The 23217-nt window shown below is 34.4% G+C and overlaps 3 protein-coding genes across 3 annotated transcripts; 2 read left to right on the top strand and 1 right to left on the bottom strand.

Annotated features, from left to right (window-relative positions):
* Positions 1-4252: 4252 nt before the first annotated feature.
* On the bottom strand, positions 4253-6222 carry LOC143541199 (uncharacterized). The gene has a single exon (XM_077034082.1). It carries the CDS (start codon positions 6206-6208, stop codon positions 4253-4255), a length of 1956 nt encoding a protein of 651 aa, XP_076890197.1. The 5' UTR covers positions 6209-6222.
* A 4036-nt stretch (positions 6223-10258) lies between these two features.
* LOC143541209 (uncharacterized) lies at positions 10259-11056 on the top strand. The gene has a single exon (XM_077034089.1). It carries the CDS (start codon positions 10259-10261, stop codon positions 11054-11056), a length of 798 nt encoding a protein of 265 aa, XP_076890204.1.
* An 8234-nt stretch (positions 11057-19290) lies between these two features.
* Positions 19291-22512, top strand: LOC143541198 (polygalacturonase At1g48100-like). Its single transcript, XM_077034081.1, has 7 exons — positions 19291-19719; positions 20037-20204; positions 20579-20623; positions 20779-20986; positions 21059-21140; positions 21979-22088; positions 22154-22512. Exons 1-7 carry the CDS (start codon positions 19291-19293, stop codon positions 22510-22512), a joined length of 1401 nt encoding a protein of 466 aa, XP_076890196.1.
* Positions 22513-23217: the final 705 nt, after the last annotated feature.

Here is a 23217-nt window from a genome sequence, read left to right as displayed (position 1 = left end):
GACGCGTAACGAAATCCGTACTACAAAGTAACGGAATAGAGTCAATACTAAAAGTGAACAAAAACAGAATCCGTACCACTACGAGAACGGTGAAAACAATATAAAGCTAAAAGAAGAAAAACACGGAATCCGTACCTTATAAGCGAATTAGCGGTAACCGTAAGCTTGAATTAGACGTCGTGAAGACCTATAATATTATTGTAACTTGAATTATAAGCTTGTTGGGTATGTTTAGTAATTTTGTTATTATTTATGTGGTTCTTGTTTATTATATTAACTCTAGGAATACTGATGCATGAAAACTAATAAAACACATTTACTAATTATGTTCGTATTCAGAAGCTATTAACCCAACCCAAGGTTATTTAAAAGGTGTATCCCATGAAATATCTTATTATATGTTATTTGATAGACAAACTTGTTTGCATATTATATATATGAAAGAATATATGAGTTTGTAAAAGCTGTAGGGCCATAGGCATTATCAATATAACAATTGTAACATACTTCTATGAATATATTATTTATAAAACCAATCAGTCAAAATATGTTTATGTAAATTTACAAATTCATATTGGTCAAATTCATAAAATAACTATAATGATTATATCGGGCCAATTTTATTTCAGCAAATAAAGTGCAACAGTACGTAAAAATAATAAGTTTGAATATGCCAAGTTAATGTTCATCTTCTCCAATATGAACACCAGTAAAACCTAAATCCGAAAAAAAATCAAGTATTCAGTTTTATTCATGGTGATTAAGTTTCTGTTACCTGAGGTCGAAAGATGAACAAATCAGAAAAGAATAAGGTAGCAGGCAGTGGTGACTGGTTATCTCCGGGAAAACAGAAAACGGTGGCGGCGGTTTCCGGCAATTCGCAGGGCGGCTGCGGCGTCTCCGGTGACAAAGGTAGCAGTGGCGGCAGTTGTCGGCTAGAACTCGTGTAGCGGTGGCTGCGGTGCCAACGGTTTCTCCGGCGAGTGGCAGGGCGGCGGCGGCGGTGGTGTATACGGCAGAGAGATATCGAGATTTAGGGTTGATGAATGGATTATATATTATATATAACGAATCGTACACAATAAGTTAATTCAAAATTTAAATTTATTTTGTGATAATGAGGTTTTAGATATTGTTATTGATTGAGAAGTTAAAATTCTTGTCATTCTTATAAATCCGTTTATTTAAATCTTATTTCTTGTTTTAATTTATTTATTTAATTAGATTATCATATCAGTTTTTTTTTTTTTTTAGCCATGCAACTATTATTATTATTATTATTATATAGTTTAAACAACATTTATATTAAAGTTATGGTTATTCGTTTGTTATCTAATACAAAAGTTTGGGTTATTATAAATTTATTTTGTGATAATGAGGTTTTAGATATTGTTATTGATTGAGAAGTTAAAATTCTTGTCATTCTTATAAATCCGTTTATTTAAATCTTATTTCTTGTTTTAATTTATTTATTTAATTAGATTATCATATCAGTTTTTTTTTTTTTTTTTTAGCCATGCAACTATTATTATTATTATTATATAGTTTAAACAACATTTATATTAAAGTTATGGTTATTCGTTTGTTATCTAATACAAAAGTTTGGGTTATTATAAAAGGTGTGACAAAAACTCAATCAAGATTGGCTCAGATAACTTTTAACTCGAGTTTCATGTAACCCTTCTTCTCTTCACTCATTGACCACCACACAGTTATGTTCCTTGTCTTGGTAGTTTTTTTGGAAACACTAACACGACCGATCTCAACCAAATACGTGGATTTGTTTCCTTCTTATTCAATTTATGGTTGGCTCGTCATATGCAGCATCACAATTTTCGTTGCATTAAATCTTAGGTATCATAGTCACTAATATAATATTTATGAGTCTCGTTGGTAGTGCGTTAACTTCCTCATTCCCCTATCTTCAAATCTAAAACTAGACTAATAAACACTATATTTTCTCCATCCTCTTCAATTAAATAATATATTTTAAATTTTTATCAGTGCATTTTCTTTCTCTTTCACTCATAACCATTTTCAACAAATATTAAAAAATTCTATGGAATGAACAGTAACTTTACAAACGTACAGAAAAATCGCTGTATTTCTCTCCACTCCACTTACAATACCCTAAACCACTCTCTACAATCTACCTTATAAAAGCACCGCTCGCAAAAATATAGTTGGTAGGATGTGAATGCTCCAAGTAATCAATTTTATAGCCTGGTTAAATTGTTGATAATCTTTTAGGGGGGGAAAGGGTATAATATGAACTTTTGGAGTTTAAAACACAAGAGCTAATATAGTAATATCTGAGAGACTATTTTGTGTTTAAACTGGATACTTCATGATAGTTGGATAAGACTTCAAACTTGAAGTCTGTTATTCAATATTTGACCATATCTTGTCAAAACACAGTCGCTTACGAGGACTACATTTGTCAAATAACATTCACCACTTATAATTATTCAAAGAAGAAGATAAGCATGGTGGAAGCAACTATTTTTATAATGTGGTGGGTGATTTCGAAACATAGAAATGAATCCATATACAATGCTAATGATTTGAAGAAGGAACTCATTTTTTATTTGATAGTCCATTTTTCCTTTTAATGGATTGTTACCAGAAACAAAAACATTACAATTTCATGGACCGAGCGGCTTCAAAACCCTGTTATTTTCATTTTATGTGATTTTGTTTTTACAATGTTAACTTTTTCTAACCACTATCTTTTTATATAAAATTGACTGTTCAAAAAAACATTTACCACTCAAAACAATTTTTAAAATACGTAACAGATTAAATATAAAATAATTCAGCCAAATTAAAGCTGGCTTAGTTTGTAGACGTGTCCATTTTGACTGGGTTTCCAAATGAATGAGTCCTACCGCTCCTACGTGGGGTTTCTCATTAAAATTTCTAATAAGAAAAAAAAAAGCAAATGTTTATTTTGAAAAATATAAGAACTATTTAAACTTTTTATATGAAAATTTTCTTATTTTATTCATGGTTAATGTTCTTGAGTTCACTTAAAAAGAGAAAAGAAAGGAAAAGATGTGAACTTAATTCATGTCTGCATTCTTGAGTTTTTTATTTAAGGGTTCGGAAAATAAAAGATAAGAAAAATTTTCTTGTTTCATTCTTGAGTTTATTTTTTAAAAGAAAAGAAAAAGAATGGAAAGAAAAGTTCGGCGTTTTTTGACCCGTTCACAAAACAAAGAGAAACAATCAAGATTCTCTTTACCTCTTTCCAGATAAACAAATAAAACTAGTAGAGAAGCTGCCAAGTTCCCAAGATAAACCAAACTGCAATTCGGTACAGCAACTACAAAAACAGAACCAATTACCTAAATTAGTTCATGTAAATTGAGCATTTATATCCGCTATAATTAAACTACCTACAAGTAGGGGAACGAATCGAGCCACTCGCGAGCTAATCAAGCTCGAAACCATATTAATTCTTTCGTAGTTGATTATTACAACCCTAATCGAAGAAGAGGTAAAACGAAAGTAAAGTGTTGGAACTAAAACAAATGAATACCTGATTAAAGGCGAACGTAAATGGCGTTGAGAAGAACGAATGGACGACAGGTTAGGTGATAATCGAATGGACGGCGCTTCGTCGGAGTACGGTGATGACCGAGACGAAGATATGATTGATAGAAGATGACTCAAGGTATATGATGCGCTGCGTGATGGATTTCCGGTGAGTGCAGTGGGTTGAGAATGATGATAGGGGTGGACTGAAGACATGGTTGACTGACGAGGGCATAACCGGAACTGAAATATGAGCATGATGTTTGTGTTTCTTTTCTCTCTAATTCTTTCTAATTTGGAAGGAAAACCATATACACTATAAATCAATTCATTTTCTTTTCTTTTCTTTTCTTTTCTTTTCTTTCATTCCTTTCTTTTCATAAAAAAAAAACTTAGAAACATCAATTTTCTTACTTTTTCTTCCAAACTCTTTCCTTTCTCTCTTTCAATGAAGTTCCAGAATTTTCTTACTTTTTCTTCCAAACTCTTTCTTTTCTCTCTTTTTATGAAGGAACATAGCAGAGCGCAAATACAAACACAAATAACAAAATGAGATAGCGGTCCAAATAACCAATGAGACGATGGTTCATTCGCCAAAACAAACATTTAACCACCTTGTGTCCAAATTCCACACAATAAAACGAGTAAAAGAAATTCACGCTTTAAGAAAAATTGCAACCACAAATACTAGACTTCTCGATAAATGACAAAACGATTACAAATCACAAGTGATCCAAAGCGGTTCATCAAATTGACCACTCAACTTATCTCCAACACCATTCAACCCCAAAGTCAAACTCCCCAACTCCCTTTCACCTCCGGGATGCCACGCTGGAGTCCCATTCTCATACCCATTCCACGTCAGCCGACGGAGCCCACTACCATCCAACCGTACCACATACAAATCCCCGTACGGCTGAAACTGATTAGGCCACGACACCGGATCCGCCGTCACTCCGCCAATATTCGCCGTGAACAACAGCCACTCACAGTCAGCACTGAAACACACGTGGTTTATCCTCTCTCTATCCACCGCCTCAGAGCCTTCAGCTCCCGCCACGTAGACCCTGCGCACGTCACTCCCGTCGGGACGCATGACGTATATACTGAAATGCTCAACGCTCGCCGGATTATGACGGTTAGATGAAAACGCAATAAGCTTCCCGTCCGGCGACCAGCTAGGCATCGTGTCAATCCATTCTCCGTCGGTTACTTGCCGGATTCCGTCTTCGTTAAATTCACCTTCTATAGCGTCCATAATGTATAGATTTTTGTGGCCCGACCGGCCGGATCTGAAAACTAAACGTTTTCCGTCAGGTGAACATGACGGAAACGCGTTGTTACCGCTCTCCTCGCGAGTAAGTATCTTAATCTTAACGTTAACGTCGTCATCGTGTACGTTTAAATCAAACGAAACCCTAGCGATTTGAACCGGAGCTTTTACGGATTCAAATATCGGTCCGATTGACGTGAATATGACGTTATGTTCCGTTGGACTCCATGAGTTGTAGAATGATACTCGTCCTTTGAACAGAGTCCACCTCTTTGAGCCGTCTGATTTCACGACGTCCAGACCGGCGTTTGAGTCAAAATCAGGATTTAAGGCCATCAAATCTCCGGAAGGAGAAAACGAAGGAAAGGAACCGTTAAGTCTTAACATTCTAAGCTCCTTAATAGGAGATGAAACCGAGTCTAAGTGAGGAATAATTAACTCTCCCTCACTCGATTCGCCTCTAAATCGGTGATAACCTAAATAACTTGAATTTGGTGAGACGAACGGATTGTAGTGATGGAAATTAGGATTTAAAACCTTAGTAACCGGATAAAACTTTTCGGTTTCGACATCGAAGATTTCGATATGGCGGTAGCTTTCGCCTTTCCTCCGCGTAGCGACTGCAATTTGCCTGCGGTCATGAACCGCGGCAGGTGTGAAACAGTGAACACCAGGAGGAGTCACACGTCGTGGAGCGGTTAATGGAAGGTCAAAACTTGAAGGTAAATCGACACAGTAAATGCTCCACCAGCCGTCATCGGCTTGCCGGTGAAAGTAAATAGCGTTATCACCGGACCAGGTAGGCCAGCCGCCTAGTGTACATACAGTCCGTCGGTTATTCGGGTCGGATCGACGGAAGACAACGATATCCGTTTCCATATGGTGAAACTCACCGCCCCATGGGCGAACACCGTACGATGCGACGGCGGTTAAGTCACCGGATTGAGAAACCGAGGGGCTGTAATCGACACATCCGTAAGGTGTTAATCGAGATACGGTATCAGAACCGTCTAACTCGACGGTGTAAAGCGCCGACCAGCTTTTGAACGGAGCATCAGGAGCCTCGTGAGCGGAGATGAAGTACAGACGGCCGTTGTTAATAATCGGACGGTCGTGAAACAGACTCGCTGGAGCTGAGGGTAACGGGTCGGAGTCTAGGTAGATTTTTGGTGAACCGGTTCTCTCGGAGACGTAAACTATGCGGCGGTTGTTGTTATCGTCCGGTCCGATGAACTGAGCGTTGAAATTGATAGAAACTCCGTCGGTGAGGCGGTGTTCAGTGGGAGGAGATGATGAGAAGTCGGTGGGATTGGGAGGTAGTGGAGTGGAGAAGACATCGAAGCCGTAGTAAGGGCGGCCGACGGTGGTGAAGACGATGGTTCCTTTGGGGTTATTCATGTTATGTTTTGTATTGTAATAAAACTAATAATGTGGATAGTGATTTGAGAAATCTGTGGAGAAGATGAGGTTTAAGTACAGGAGAATTCCAATTTCACTTCGTTTTCTTTTAAATTGTCTTTCTTTAAATAATACTTAGATAAGTCCAGTCAGCGGTGACATATTGCTAGGGGTGTTGGATTCTTTACCGAGGACTCAATTTTGATATTCATTTGTTTTTTTTTTTTTGTATTAAGGTAATAAAGATTTGAATAATGTATTATCTAAGGTTGTTAGTTTGAATCTTGAGTTTATCCAGATTTTTCGTCTAACCGTGTACTACGTTAGAGAAATATGATTTTGCGGCAGCATAACGGCTGTCAAGTGGCAGTCGGCAATATGGTTTCCCGTAGGAATGCCCAAGTCATTCTTTGAAGCTAGCGTGGGCCCGGTCGAAACAACCAAGTCTAGCCAAAATGAGCAACGAGGCTCTCCAATTTAGAAAAACGGCATGAACATAAATTCACAAATTTTTCGAGAGCGTTCAAGCCAGCGTTATATCACCTTCCATGCATTTCCCTCCACTTTTTTTTTACAATATCAAAGAATGCTCGCTAATGACTAATTCACTAATTCCCCTTATATTTTACATACAATAATAATATTAATATAAGTAAAATTAATTAAAAGTAACTAAATTAAAATTAAATAAAAAATAGCGTTAGCTAAGGCACCTGGGTCTATGTTTCTGAAGACATGGATCCCATGGAGCAATGAACGTTGGGTTTTTTCCCAAGAGTTTGGAACTATTTTGTTCCGGAGGGAGGTCAAGCGATCGTACACAACATCAAGTGTGTTTGAAATGGTGACATATGGTCGAATAAATTAACGCTCGTGATAACGACACGTTTGAACTCATAACAAAAGTCAAAATCGATGGAAATGAGAATAATATTTTTATCTATGTTTTATTGAATAAAATGTTGTTTAATTATTATATATTTTTAAATTTATAATGTATGCATTTTTATTTATTTTTGAGTTTTTAAATTATAATCTTTAAGTTATTTTAAATAAAAAACAATAAAATTCTTTAGGATAGTTTGGGTGCATTATTGCCGGTCGTTAGGATAGTCCAGAGTAGTTAAGAGTAAAAATGATTTGATAGTGCATAATTGGTCAATGCTTAGGATAATTTCAGTAACCTTTTCTGACCAACCTCTCCACCCTAACAATAAAAAAATATTTGTACTGCAGAAGACGTCTATAGCACCCGAAATAGCACGGGAGTTTTAGGTGTTCTGGGTTTCATAGGAAAAAAAAGTGTTTGAACAAAGGACTCCTCCATGGCTCTATATATTCTTGGAAGAAATTTCTATAGTGCCTGATTTTCTGTGTCTTTGACAAGTGAACCATCTTGTTCACTTTATACAGAAAGAGAAATCATTAAAAACGTAATTTATTATTTGGATAGTACAAACTAAATTTTCACAAACAAGCAAAACAGTTAGTTTTATTGTCACAATTAAATTTTATAATATTACTTCTAATTTACCCTGCTGCTCAACTGAGGAAGATACATTCGTATAATAGAAAGTCTAATACAATTGCTGTATCGTTTCATTATTATATTTACGTAATATCTAATCTTATATATTAGAAGTTGTTATACATTATTGAATGATTTGTCCTTATGTTTTTTGTGGATAACGATCCTTTGTTTTGTGTACACATAATTGTCTCATAACATCAATTTTCTTCATGTTTGTTTTGGCATATTACTTATGTCACATAGTTAGATCATATTATAAACAACTTTAGGCTTTTTGTTTAAAATTACCTTCTCACCCGTGTGTATAGTACACGGGCTACTAACTTAATAATCTAACTATCTGTATAATTACCTACCATAAAATCTTACGTGTCGCTCTCACGTCGCTTCCCATCCACTCTTAAAGCATTCTCATTCCTTCCATCAAAACACCTACTATCTTTATAATTTAGAAAAATAATCCTATTATTCACTCCATCCTATCCCCTGTTCATGTTCTTCATCTCTAGATAATGAAAAGATTGTACAGTAAACTTTTCATATATGAAACGCTACTGTAGCACACCCTATCGCAACTGGATTACTTTCACCCGCCTCATCACTTCTTCTCCCGCTCATCTCTCTAGGGTTCATCGGCCTTTCTAAGCAAACCAAAGGCAATTGATTCTCTCTGAAGCAAAATCGTCAGCCCTCTTTACCGTCTCCATTCCCTCTAAAGCAAATCAAACACCAAAATCAAAGAGTTCTGGTTCGAATCGAAGTAATTGGTGCCCTTGTGTTCACCGATACAAGCTGCAATAGGTACCCCTCTCTCTATTTATCTCTCAATTTCATTATGTTTATTGTAGGGTTCCAACTATCTTCATGTAATTTACCCTCGCCCTTGTATACACTAGCAAGTTGAAGCCTTTGTGCTGCAGATATTATTATTTTCGCTCATAAACATTAAATACACAAAATAGATTAATAACTAAATTAGGTAAGATCAAATAAGCACCTACATTGATTTCATTCATTGCTCTATGCACAGAGGGTTTAGGTATAATGTCCACCATTAGAATGTGCTCTATCGTGTATCCATATTCTCCCATCACCTGATATAATTAGGGACACAATTGCAATTTCATATGGTTCTAAACCATAAATATATTGTTAATACAATATAGTAATATACCTTCTCAAGTTCCTCCAATACAGTTTTTGCAACTTCATCTTTTTGTTCAAATAGTTGATCCAAGGTCATTCTTGAAACTTGTGCTTGTACAACTGGGACGAAAGTCATCGTTAAAAGAATAAGATTTTTATTAAAGATTTTGCAATTTTGGACAAAAAATGTGATATTTACCATCAAAAACATAAGCTTGAATTTGTTCAGCAGGGTTCTACAACTCGTAGAATGCATCATCGGCACTTTGTTTGATTACTCGGTACTAAATTGATGAAATTATTTGCACAAACACATTGTCTTGCAAATAAAAAAATTGTTTAATTTTTTTAAGTTTATAGACTAAAACACATGGTTCATTGTGAATGTATACTGCACTTTGTTTGACTGGTTAAAGCTCAAGCTTCTCTATGTACCTGCACTTTGTTTGACTGGTTAAAGGTAAATTATTGTCATTCTGTTGCTCTTATAACTACACTTTGTCGGTCTTATGACGGTTGGATTGTCATTTGAGGCAGAAAGCTAAAAACGACTCGATATATTTAGTTACCTATATTGATGCCATTAAACAAGTATTGTTGATGTTATCTTTTCATAACTTTAAAATATCTATGTGGAGGTGACATTTTCTTGGTTGGTAACTTGGTATGATGTTTTATGGTTTTGCTTTGTAAATGAACCATTGATACGTAATGCAATAATGAGAAAAAGGCTTTATATGACAAAAGATGTTGAAATAACAAGAAGGTTGTTTTTTTAAAACATATACAGTTTGTCCATGAATTTTCTTTTTTACAAGCAAGAATAAAATGAGAAAAATTGGACCTTTTTTTTCGATTTTACCCTTCACTGTTTATCAAATCAAGCTGGCCATATTAGCTATTTTCTTATTAACCAATTAACCCATGAATTGGGTATTAATTGCAAGGAGAAGCAAAAAGTGGCATGCAGATAGGTCTAGCAATTGCTAACAATCCAACAATTATAACACCTAGAAAAATTGAAGCGAGTCGTGAAATTACTTACTCATTTCATTATAGAATGTGTAGCTTATTATAATTCTAGTTCCACGGCTAAAACTTGCATGATCAACAGCTTATTTGTTTATTCTTTGTTTGTGAATTACAAATAAAAAACAATATAGTTGTTCCAACATATTTCATCTTTAGCGTTGATAAAACTCGTATGTATTTTGACAGGTTGAGTTAATTGCATATCTTCTGAAGATGATAGTGATAGTGATCTTAATGAGGATGGTGAAGGACAATGTATTCGCAAGCGTCGTAGGTTTATTCGGCGTAATCATATTCAGGGACATCAGCGTCTATATCGCGATTATTTTGCAGAAAATCCCATGTATCCTTCAGATCTATTTCGACCAAGATTTCGTATGCGTCTTCCTCTATTTCTCCGTATTCTAAATGAAGTAGTGACTCACGAGCCATACTTTGTCCAAAGAAGAGATAATGTCGGAAGACTCGGTTTATCTTCTATACAAAAGATAACTGCAGCACTTAGAATGATGGCGTATGGGGTTACCGCAGATTTTATGGATGAATACATAAGCATTGGTAAAAACACCGCAATGGAGAGCCTCAAAAAATTCTGTGAGACGAATATCTTTTCAACTGAATATCTACGTTCACCAAACACCAATGATATTACTCGATTGCTTGCTGTTGCGGATCAACGAGGATTCCCTAGAATGCTCGGAAGCATTGACTGCATGCATTGGAAGTGGAAAAATTGTCCCACAGCTTGGAAAGGTATGTACTCTGGCCACATTCGCGAACCTATTATTATTTTAGAGGCGGTTGCCTCATATGATCTCTGGATATGGCATGCATTTTTTGGCATGCCCGGTTCACATAACGACATTAATGTGCTAGAGAGGTCTTTCGTTTTCACGGGACTTGCTCAAGGGCGTGCTCCTCCAGTCAATTACACAGTTAATGGCAATGACTATACTATGGGGTATTACCTTGCAGATGGCATTTATCCCAAGTGGCAAACTTTTGTAAAGACGATTCCAGCACCAAGAGGGAACAAGCACAAACATTTCGCAAAAGCACAAGAATCTGCAAGAAAAGATGTCGAGCGAGCGTTTGGAGTACTTCAACAACGATTTGCAATCATTCGAGGACCTTCATGAATGTTCAAAGTGAGTGTGCTAACAAATATAATGAAAGCATGTGTTATTCTTCATAATATGATCATTGAAGATGAATGTGATGATGGTGACGATCTTAATATGGCGTATGATCAACTTGATGATGATCTCCCTGAATTGTCGGCACTCATACATATGAGTTTATGGACTTCATTGAACGTCATCTTCGTATTAGAGATAACTTGGTTCATCATCAACTTCAAGAAGATCTAGTTGAACATCAATGGCTACTCTATTCTCAACAATACACAATATCGCGTTATATTTTATTATTTCGTGAATGCTATTGGTTGGAGTTAGAAACATGCTATTTGATGATCATTAGAATTATTTATGTAAGAACATAACTTATTAGCTCAACTTTTGTTTTAATTTGCATCTATTTGGTCATTTGCTTATAATGTGTTAGGAGTGTGCAACGGATACTATAAATAGATAGCTTCTATCATTCTTTAAACCCATATATTGATTATAATGTTTGGTCAAGAATATTTCACGAGTTTGAGCCGAACTTTGGTTCGTTTAATGTTTAATTCGACTTTTCTAAATATTTAGAAACTTTTTAAAAGAAAAATATAATATGACAAAATAGCAAGTAGTTAAAATTGTAAGTGAGTAGAAAGAGAAAAATTAATAAAAAAATAATATAGAGATAGATATAGAGGATAAGATGTGAGGTGTTTTTTAGAATGAGAGGTAAATTTTAAAAAGTAGTGATTTTTTGTCATTTATAGGGATAAAGATGATGAAGGGGATAAGAATGCTCTTAATCCACCAAATTGCTTCATTCCTGAATACTAAGCTCTCACGAGTTCGCCCGACTTGACCCGAATAGCTGTTACACGGGTCATAACATCGATATAACAACTCCCATATCTCCTCCTCTCTCTCTCACGTTACTGATTCTCCCAAAAGTTTTCCCAGTCGCATCGTCTCTCGCTCCTACTTCTCCTCTCAAACCCTAACAGTTGAATTATTTGCTGATTTACAATTCAAATCAATCGATAACAATACCTAATCTTAACTTTGGCTTCTTCGCGTGTGATCGATTGTAAGTGGCATGAACCCCTATCATACAGTTGAAATTCGTTTTGAATCTACCATGTAGGAGTACTAGATTGGTTGATTCAATCATGCACACCACGTGTTTGATTAAATGCCTATTTTAGATGTTGGTCAATTGCACCTGTTTGCTTCGGGTTTAAATAGATTGCTGACCAAATTATGTTCGGTCGTAACGGGTTCTGAGCAAATTACACTCCATCAAAACGGGTTATGACCAAAAATAGGTTTGGTTTAAAATGACTTCGAAGCAAAGTAGGTTTTGGCCAAAACGGGTTTTTGAGTAAAATAGGTACGGGCCAAAACAGGTGCTGATTTAAATTGTGGATTTTGGATAGTAATTTGTATGTGGATGTTAGTTTGAGCAAGTATTGGTTTGTTAGCAGTTACATGCTTAATATACAGTATTATAGTGTATATTAAAAAAATCTGATTTGACCTTTTCTTACTGAAGCATCCTCAACGTCGCCACACTTAGAGGAGCTCATGGTGTCGAATTTGGAAGTTCAAGCAGTTTATTGTCCTCTTTATTAACTGTGTGTAGGTAGATATGCTTTACATAATAGCTTTTTAGTGATACTATGATAACTTAGTTAAACAATATGATGTTACTGAAATTTAGGATTTTTAGAGCATGATTCGAACCTAATCGAAATATTTAAATAAAGTTAAGCTTTTCAGCTACGAACAGCCGTAGCTTTGTTGAAAGAGTGAGTTACCAAATCATTGTTTTTTATATTTAGTTTATGCTTTGTCAAATAACATGTATATAAATCTTATGATGATTTGATTTTGTGATATGATATGCCATAAGGGAGAGAGTGAAAAGGAAAATGCTATACTTGCAAGACTTGGTTCCAGGGTGCAATAAACTCACCAACAAGGCCGCAGTTCTTGATGAAATCATTAGTTTCGTTCAACGCCTACAAAGCGATGTCGAGGTAAAATTTTATTTATTTATTTTGGTGAAATACTAGCGTATTTATGTAACATTTTTTCAGTTTCTAACCATGAAACTTGCTGCTTCAACTACAAATGTAGACTTCAATATTGATAACTCATTGCCTGAAGATGTATAGAATACAGTTGATCTTATATCACCTTTGGTTGTCAAATTTAGTGGGCTTAACGCCTTTCTTTGCATTTTTTTAGATGGTATACACACCCTTAGTTTAGATTACTATGCAACGGACGTTTCGTGTTTATATTTCAAATTCTCAGCAATAGGTGAGATTGCTAGCATTATGGTTCAGATTGTCATGTACATAGATACAAGATAACATTATTTAGTTAAGTTATTGGAGTGAAGTTCTAATATTGATTTCCTTAGATGGAAATGAAACATAAAGAACTTAAAAGACAAAAAGATTTGGAAATTGAAGAACTCAAGAGACAAAAAGAACTTGCACAGTCACAGGTTGAAGCTCTACGACATAAACTTGAAGAACCAAAGGTTTATACTCACTTTCTTCGGGCGTTTTTTTTTTTCCTTTTTTCTCAATGTTCATTTCCATTGCATAAAGCCTCTTATATCAATTTAGTATTACTTTTGTGTTCTCATTACTGAATGGCATCAATCTTTCTTTTTATCACATAAACATTTGATTAAATCTTTTATTTTACTTTGTTTATGGCTTTTATTAGAGATATGGTAATTGTTGGTTTTTATTAGGTTTTGTTATTACGGTTTGGTTATTTTGGTTATGAATTGTGTTTTGGGTTCGAGTTGTGTGAAATACTGGCACATTCTTTTGGAGAATTGGATAATTGTGGCATGTTCATGTTCGATCATTTAACTTTAACCGAACACGTACATATATTCTAACAAAATCTTGTGGTCGTGTTCTTTCATTAAAAAAATGAGTGTATTCATGTTCGTTTGTTTAAAACCTAAACGAGCAGTTTTCGAAAACATACAAGAATGCAAATGAACATACAAAAAGTTAAATAAAAATAACCAAATTATCTTAAACAACAAACATTTGGGCCACGCTAACTGATAAACCCCACTAAGTGATAAACCCATGGACTCCATTTGATATACAAACAGAAAATAAAACGAACTATACTTTATACTTTATACGTTCATGTAATATTTAATTTTAATACCTAAACACATCATGCATGAAAAATATATATTCACAATAATTTAAAAAAAAAACCTTAAAAGTAACCTGTGGGCTAAAAACTAATATCAATGTATACGTTGTTCCACTTCCTCAGATTCATACAACTCCACAAAACAACAATCAAATTGCTCAAAATTGTTTAAAAAAAAATGGATCAACGAGATAGTATGACAACTCTTTGTGAACAACTCTCAAATTATGACAACTCTTCACAACTTTTTGTTGCAATACGAGAATACATTGTTTCAACTCTTAGGTGCAATGAGGATATTTAAATATTAACTTAATATAGATTTGAAGTTCACAAAAAAACAAGTGACTAAAGATTCACTTTTTACTAGACAATTTTAGAATTTTAGAATATATTTTAGTAATTATTAATTTATATACTTTCACAGAGACCAATATATTTACATTGGGATTTCAAAAAAATAATTATTTTATTATTTGCCCCAAGTTGGAACCGGACAAATTATTAATTTTATCGAGTTTATTAATTTATCGAGTATTAAATTATAGAGGTTCTACTGTAGTTTCCTGTCAACTAACAAATAAGTTAAAAGTTCAAATCGGACCTACAATTCGGTTACTATGGATCAGTTAATTTCTTTTAATAGACTGGTTAGGCTTTTTCGATTTTTAACCAATATAAAATTGTAACCGAATTGAATTTTTCTGTTTTTTAGAAAATGAAAACGAAACCGTCGTTTCCTAAGTGGGTTCGGATTTTCCGGTTCGGTTATGTCGAATTTTCGGTTACAGTCCATTTTTTTCTTACTTGCAAACCCCTACTAAGGGTTATATATGATAACTGACAGTTAATTACTAGACAATTCTAGAATTTTACTAGATAATTGGTAGTCGCAATAAATCATTTCATTCCCCCTATTATTCCTACATACCAAATGTTACCTTAGGTGCAATGTGGAGATTTAAAGATTAACTTAATATAGATTTGAAATTCATAAAAAAAACAAGCGACTATATATTCACATTTTACTAGACAATTCTAGAATTTTGGAATATTTTAGTAATTATTAATTTATAGTTTCGCGAGGACCAATATATTTACATCGGGATTTCAAAAAAATAATTATTTTATTATTTATCGATTGGGGTCCAATTTTATACTGGTCCCGAGTTGGGACCAGACAAATTATTAATTTTATCTAGTTTATTAATTTATCGAGTATTAAATTATAGAAGCTCTACTGTAGTTTCCTATCAACTAATAAATAAGTTAAAAGTTCAAATTCGACCTACAATTCGGTTATTATGGATCAGCTAATTTCTTTTAATAGGCCGGTTAGGTTTTTTTTCGATATTTAACCAATATAAAACTGAAACTCGAATGGAATTTTTCTGTTTTTTAGAAAATGAAAACCAAATCGTCGTTTCCTAAGTAGGTTTGGATTTTTTGGGCTCGGTTATGCCGAGTTTTCGGTTACGGGTCAGTTTTTTCTTACTCGCAAACCCCTACAAAGGGTTATATATGATAATTGACACTTAATTACCAGACGGATATTAGATTCGTTATGAGCCATGACTTTACAATCGGTATGAGATTGAGATCACCCATACCTATTTCAAGCCCGTCCCATTCTCACCCCTACGTGGAAAGTACAACTATTGTGTTTCAAAAACGTCACGAGTAAAAAAAAAAAGAGGTATAATATTGCCTTGGTCTCATTTGTGACCAAATCATTATGACAAAATGTTATGAGAAATCATCAAATATTCTGCGACGTTTTGATATTTTATGTGATGTGTGTGAAATAACTAAACGCAACATAAAAATAGAAAACGAGTCTCAGAATAATACAAGGTGGACCGTAAAGTGCGAGGGGTCATGAATGTTGAATATTTCATGAAAATCTAAACAATAGGATGATCAAAACTATTTTTAGCAAACAAATATAGTTATATACAGATTCAAACCTTTTTCAACTAGTTTTTCATTGTCATTGTCAAATCCATATATATGTACATAATAGAGGATAGGAGATGAGATAGGGAGAATTAATATAGCCTCAATCTCAATCTCCGTCTCTACGTGTTTGCTTGTTCTTGGAGAACCAATTGCCAAGAACAAGCAAACAATATTTCTTATTTTCCTCGCATTGTGTATCGATAAATAAGAAGACTTCTACATGGGTAGTGAACTAGTGACGTCGGTGTTAACGTTAGCTTGTCGATTGCTTTTATCCTTGTTGTTGTTGCTTTTGTGGCTAAAGATGGAAGTTTGGACGATATTCATTTGATGAACACTAAGGCACTTAAATATACGTGCAAACCGACGGATTTCAAAGATGTGTGTTATGATGGGTTAGCCGAGGTGGCTAAGAACACCTCGGCTACCAAAAAGGACTACATTTTCGCTTCATTTCATCACGCCATCACCGAACTCCAAAGGACAATCGGAAATTCTACCTCCATTAGGAAGGGCTTGAACGGTAAAACCGACAGCTATGCGAAGCACGCATGCGATGACCTTAAAAACTGCGAGAAGTTGTTGGGACACGTGACCGAGGACCTTCAACATGTTCTTAATGTTGCACTCAACACCAAAACCAAAACTCTACCAAAACAGACTGATCAAATTGTTGTGTGGTTAACCGCTGTCCGCGTGTACCAAACGACATGTGTCGACGAGATCAAAGACGAGAAGCTCAAAGCGGAAATGGAAAAGAACCTAGAGAAAGCCAACAAACATACATACAATTCCGAAGCAATCATGTACAATGTGAAGAAGGTCCTTAAGGGCTTTGGTATGGAAATATGCGATGATGACAAAGGCGGATCGTCCAGCCACAGTATAAGCTTGCGTGAGCGGAGAGATTGGATAGAATGTAAGAGGTAAGGCCTCTGTTTTAGTGGACAAAGCAAGTTATCACGTTAGTCTTACCTGCTGTGTAGGTGAGATTTAAATTTACATAACAATACAATATATAAATAACTAGTTTTAGATCTAGTGTATTACACGGGATGATCTAAATAATAAATTTACAAATAAAGTTAATCAATAAGTATATAATGTATGTGAAAAAAAATATATTACATATATATTTCTTATTCTTATTACTGAAATTTTAAAACTAAATACCAATCATGTTATTGAAATCAAAATTAGTGAAACCTACCAAATAAATTTTAAAAATAACATAATGTCGGCAAATATTGTGCTAAATATACAACCTATAACACTACAAAATAACTTTTTTTTCATAGAAAACATTTAAAAGGTACTTGTACACTTAAATATATATTTTGGATTATTTTTGACTTATTTCATTTTAGTTACCTATATGTAGCTTAGCTTATTCTACCCAACTTCACAACATGAAAACAGCAATAAAAGCATTTAGTTAAGATAAAAACACATTCAAGATGAGAATCAAGTGTAAATCAATTCAAAAAAAAAAGCCCTAATAATCATATGAATCAAATAATAAGCAAACTTGTCAAAACATATTCAAAATCAAAGTAATGAAAATAAAATCAAACAAATATTGTTAAACTCTAAGAAACACTATGAGAACCCAAAATGAAACTATTTAAATCAAATATTTTTTAATATAATGTTTTCATTTTTTTTACTATTGTAATATGATTATTGTATATGTTATTAACAAACTAATCTTTTTGTTTATTGAAATAAATTATATTAGTTAAATAAATTTGATTTTATATATAATAAAAACAACTTAAATTTGGAGATGATATAGAAACTTAGGTTGACTTTTATAACTGAATTTTGAACTTAAATATAAGATTTATCTAACTTATATATAGAAAATATATCATCATCATCATCGTACTTAGTAATCCCACAAATAGCAAAGCTATGGTAGGGTCTGAGGAGGGTAAGATGTAGACAGCATTACCTCTACCCCGCAGGAGTAGAGAGGCTGTTTCCGGTGAGACCCCCGGCTCGATAGTAGTTTTGCATCAAGCCTTGGACACAAGGCACATAACACTCAATCATCGGCACACCGGCTGATTGGTGTATGTACCCTTGTCTTTCGGCTATCAACGCCACCACATGATGCCTGATTAACCTTTCGCTACTTTTAACGTTATTTTCACGAGATTAGTAAAATAACGTCAAAATTAGTGCACTTTCACTTTTGCTCACCCGAGGGTTCACACATATATACATTATATGCGTGCACCGCAAGCAGGGCACATAGAAAACATATATAAATTACAATAAATATCTTAAGATATAAGATATAAAGTGAAGGAGTTTTGGTGGGAAAAAAATTATTAGATGAAACATGGTGATAACATATGTCACAATTATTTTCTTTTATTATAATAGGTAGATATATGTGATTGACAATTTGACACGGAAAAAGGAAAATTATTAATCATACAACGTAAAACCTACAAATGAAGTATGGGACAACAATATAATGTAAAACCTACCAATTATTAATCATATTAAACAATCTAATAAAATGTTACTTTATTTGAGCTTAATAATGAAATAAATCAGTAAATCTGAGCCTAACAATGAAGTATGGGACAATAATTTACGTTTATGCAATTAGCCCGTTAACCGTCGGTCTTTTTTATTTTTTATTTTTTTCCCCTTGTATGGGCCGTTTTTAGTACTTGTTTTGGCACTCAAAATTTTAGAGACGTCCTTGCCACCAGCGTAAATCTATTTAGACCACAAATCAATAATAGAATATAATATTTTCACTGATTACTAATTTTAATAACCAAAATCTACCCTCATGACGCTTTATGAACAGGTTGATCTTGACATATAGTTACTTTGACGAGTATTTTAAGCACTTGTTACGAACATCTTTGATCTTAGTTGGGAACTTGGAATTGAATCGGAGCAAGTATAACCGAGCGGTTAACCATGATCCCGAACAGTGAGTAACCGCCTTCTTTCGGATCTAACATGCATCCACATACGCGTGACATCTATATTCGTCAGGTTAATTTGAGTTGGCATGTATATATATATATATGATGCTAATTAGAACCTTCTTTTGTAATACAACTAAAATGACTTACTTTCCAATCTCCATACCTTTTTTGGCATCTTGCTTATGCTTTTGTATTTGTTACACTCAAGCAAGACTTCACTATCATCACCATGATCATCATCATCATCATCATGATCATGAAAATAAACACATGTATCTCTCTCCTTCACCTTCACCTTCACCTTCACCTTCACCTTCATCTTTTAATGGCCCATACCCATGTGATGATGATGATGATGATGGGATATTTAATGTAAGAGAATTTGGTGCTATAGGAGATGGTGTAGAAGATGACACCCATGCCTTCAAACAAGCATGGAAATGCGCATGTCAGAGTCAAACTCAAAGTGAAACCCATTCACCTATCTTCTTGGTTCCTCATGGTTATTCTTTTATTATACAACCCACCATCTTCACAGGTCCTTGCCAATCTCCATTAATGTTTCAGGTACACTTGCATATTTTCTATACATATTCTGTATGCACCTTTCGTTCGTGCCAATTTGTAACCTTTTAACATGTTGTCGGGATAGGCTGTCAGGTCAGATAAAATTTATTGTAGTGTAATACACAAGAGACCATCTTGTGGTACCATCATAAATCCTCATGTTGTAACGAATCGTTTTGTTCCGTCACGAATCATATATTCGCCAATCACTTTTGTTACGAATAATATCAGTGACTGTTGTTTACGTGCAACATCCTGCTATGTACGGGTTTAATTTTAGTAGTGTTTAATTTATATATATTTTCTAATAACTGAAGGTTGATGGAACTTTGATGACACCAGATGGACCAGAATCATGGTCCAAAAAGAGCAATAGAAACAAATGGTTAGTGTTCTATAGGATCAGCAATATGACCATTAAAGGTGTAGGTCTCATCGATGGAAGGGGGCAACAATGGTGGAATCTTCCATGCAAGCCTCAAAAGGTACATTCTTTTAGATGTAAAATAGCATTTTGAGGATGTCATATGCTTATACATGTGCCATGTCACATCACCTAGGTTATCTACATGTAGCATGTCACATATGCATGCTGACTAGGATTTTTATAACCAAAACCCATACACTAAAAAAACTAACTAATTTACGACAACAACGATATGCGTCGAAATAAAGACGGGCCGACAAATTCATTTATAACACTTTGCGACAAACTTACGATCTAGATAATGGCTGCTAAGTTTGCAACAATTTTGTGACAATGTCCATATATTACGACAACTATGCAAGTTTGTCACAAGCTTCATCCAAACTCCGCCACTGAAATTACTAATGCACATGTGCATACTATACGTTACAGGGTCCAAATGGCTCAACTTTACCAGGACCGTGTGATAGCCCAAGTGTAAGTAACTCTAAAAGTATATACACATACTTCCCCTACAACAAATATATCAATTGCATAAATATATTTATAGATAGATAAAAAACTTTGCTTTTGTTGGTCACATATAAATATCATACAATAATCAATAAACGTTTTATTGTTATAAATGTTAGGCCATAAGATTCCTTATGTGTGCGAATTTGAAATTACAAGAGCTAAAGATGAAAGATAGCCCAAATTTTAACCTGAGATTCAATAGATGCAAAAGCGTTCATATCGAATCAGTTTTCATATCTGCGCCAGCATCAAGCCCAGACACTGACGGGATTCACATTGAGAACACCAATGATGTCCAAATTTACAACTCGATCATTTCCAACGGTACATAAGTTTTTACTAGTTCATTTAATTATCATAGTATGATTTGATTTAGTGAATACGATGGCGTGGCAGGTGACGACTGTGTGTCAATTGGATCAGGTTGTTACGATGTTGACATAAAGAACATTACTTGTGTACATGGTCATGGGATCAGGTATCTATATATATGTGTACATGTATATTATTCATAGCAACATAAATGTGCTTTAGTGACGTTTTATATTGTTTCATACTTTGTAAAAAAGAAACTATTTGTCCCAAAAGGGCCAAACCTATTCTATCATATATTTTCGTATTTATTTTCTGGTAACTTACATAACCATTTGATAAAGGTCTTGTTGTATAATGACACTTTAAAAGTGCGAGAAGATGGTATAGAGCATGTGAGACTGATATCCAGATATGGTGGCCTAACTCCATTTACCCACATAAAACCGAATATTAATAGATTTTCCCATCTTTACAAAATGTAATAAATAGTATTGTTGTCGTTAAAAACTTGAAACTAATAAAATTATAGATTTATGATAAATGTAGCTTAGGGGTGTTTAGGATTCCTTTTTTTTTCCTCCTTGACTTTACAACATTTTGACTCATTGAACCTTTTCTCTTGCATATTAAGCAAACTCAAACACCTTTTTAACTTTTTAATAAGTTAAAAGTCATAAGAAGGCAAAAATAAGGAATCCCAAATACTCAATTTTTATTTTAACTTTCAAGTCACTATATGATCCGGTTTCAGGTAACTTTTAAACACTACATATCATAAACAGGTCTACTTATCGACATCTTTTTTTTTTTTTAATTTGACTACCGGTATGGGATTCAAATTACCAATACCTAGTCTGTTGTCACCCCCTAGCTGGATGAGACATATAGTAACTTGTTTTTGACTATTGTGACATCTTTTGTTAGTCACCACTAAATACATTCTTACATTATTTGATGAACATACATTGTCATACATATGATTTCATTTTGTTCTGATCCAGCATAGGGAGTTTAGGCAATCACAATTCATGGGCTTGGGTTTCAAACATCACTGTACGCGACTCGATGTTAAAACGAACAAAGAATGGACTTAGGATCAAGACATGGCAAGGTGGATATGGGGCCGTTAACCTAGTAAAATATGAAAACATTTTCATGGAAAACGTACATGGCAAGGTGGATATGGGGCCGTTAACCTAGTAAAATATGAAAACATTTTCATGGAAAACGTGAGGAATCCGATCATAATCGATCAGTTCTACTGCCCGACAAAACGATGCTTGAACAAGACATCTGCAGTGGTGGTGTTGGGCATCGAGTACAAGAACATAAAAGGGACATACAACGTTAAAAGCCCGCCCGTGCATTTTGGTTGTAGCGACTCGTTTCCTTGTAGAAACGTAAGTTTATCTGAAGTGGAGTTGTTTCCGGTTGAAGGATTAACGTTGTTGGATGCATTTTGTTGGAATGTGTACTGGGAGATGGAGACGGTGTCCATCCCGCCGGTTTACTGTCTGTTAGATGGAACTCCATGAAAACAAATTTTGAATAAACCATGTTAAGTGCTTTTAAAACGTTATATATTTATTATCTTTTTACTTTATTACATTAAGCAGATAACTACTTTTTATATAAATCCTAAACACCTTTGGCCTATATTGTATTTAGGGGCGTGCATAAAACCGAGTTAATATATTCATAACTGACTCAACAGATGAAACTATAGTGATATAGCCGGACCGATAAAAAAACCCAATGGGCCGGTTTCAGTGCTTGTTTGAAGACCCAATTAACGGGTCGGTTTTGGCTATCGATATCTCCATAAAACTGAGTTTAGTAAATCCAAGGTCAACCGAACCGACCTACTACATGTAAACGAATGATATGAATGTCGAATGCTAAACTTAAATTACTCAAGCTCAAATGTGTATAACAATTTGTTTGCTGATTGAAAATTTTCAAGCCTTTACTTTGGGGACCAGTTATATTATTTTGGGCCATTTTAGTCTAAGTCGGTAAAATTCACGACCAAATCTATTTCACGATTAACAAACCCATAACTGAATCAACATGTAAAACTGATTAACCATGACCCACTTAACCAAAACCGATCAGTTATCATTCTCCGATTAAATGAAAACTCGATTATGGTTTGGTTTTGCTCCAAAATTGACCCCATTCGGCCCCTAGATATATTTGGACTTCAAATTGTTTGTTGAATTTAGGTTAATAATATAAAG

Source organism: Bidens hawaiensis, unplaced genomic scaffold, assembly GCF_021521415.1.
Source record: "Bidens hawaiensis isolate Kalapana, Puna unplaced genomic scaffold, B.hawaiensis_p1.1 tig00012474_1, whole genome shotgun sequence".
Lineage (NCBI taxonomy): Eukaryota > Viridiplantae > Streptophyta > Magnoliopsida > Asterales > Asteraceae > Bidens > Bidens hawaiensis.
This window is presented reverse-complemented; position numbering and strand designations above follow the sequence as displayed.

Excerpts from the sequence above, each read along its gene's own strand:
- LOC143541199 (XM_077034082.1), bottom strand. The coding sequence starts at position 6,208 with ATGAATAACCCCAAAGGAACCATCGTCTTCACCACCGTCGGCCGCCCT.
- LOC143541209 (XM_077034089.1), top strand. The coding sequence starts at position 10,259 with ATGTATCCTTCAGATCTATTTCGACCAAGATTTCGTATGCGTCTTCCT.
- LOC143541198 (XM_077034081.1), top strand. The coding sequence starts at position 19,291 with ATGACTTACTTTCCAATCTCCATACCTTTTTTGGCATCTTGCTTATGC. Across the intron at positions 20,205-20,578 it reads TTCCATGCAAGCCTCAAAAG|GGTCCAAATGGCTCAACTTT; the intron begins GTACATTCTTTT and ends TATACGTTACAG. Across the intron at positions 20,624-20,778 it reads GACCGTGTGATAGCCCAAGT|GCCATAAGATTCCTTATGTG; the intron begins GTAAGTAACTCT and ends TATAAATGTTAG.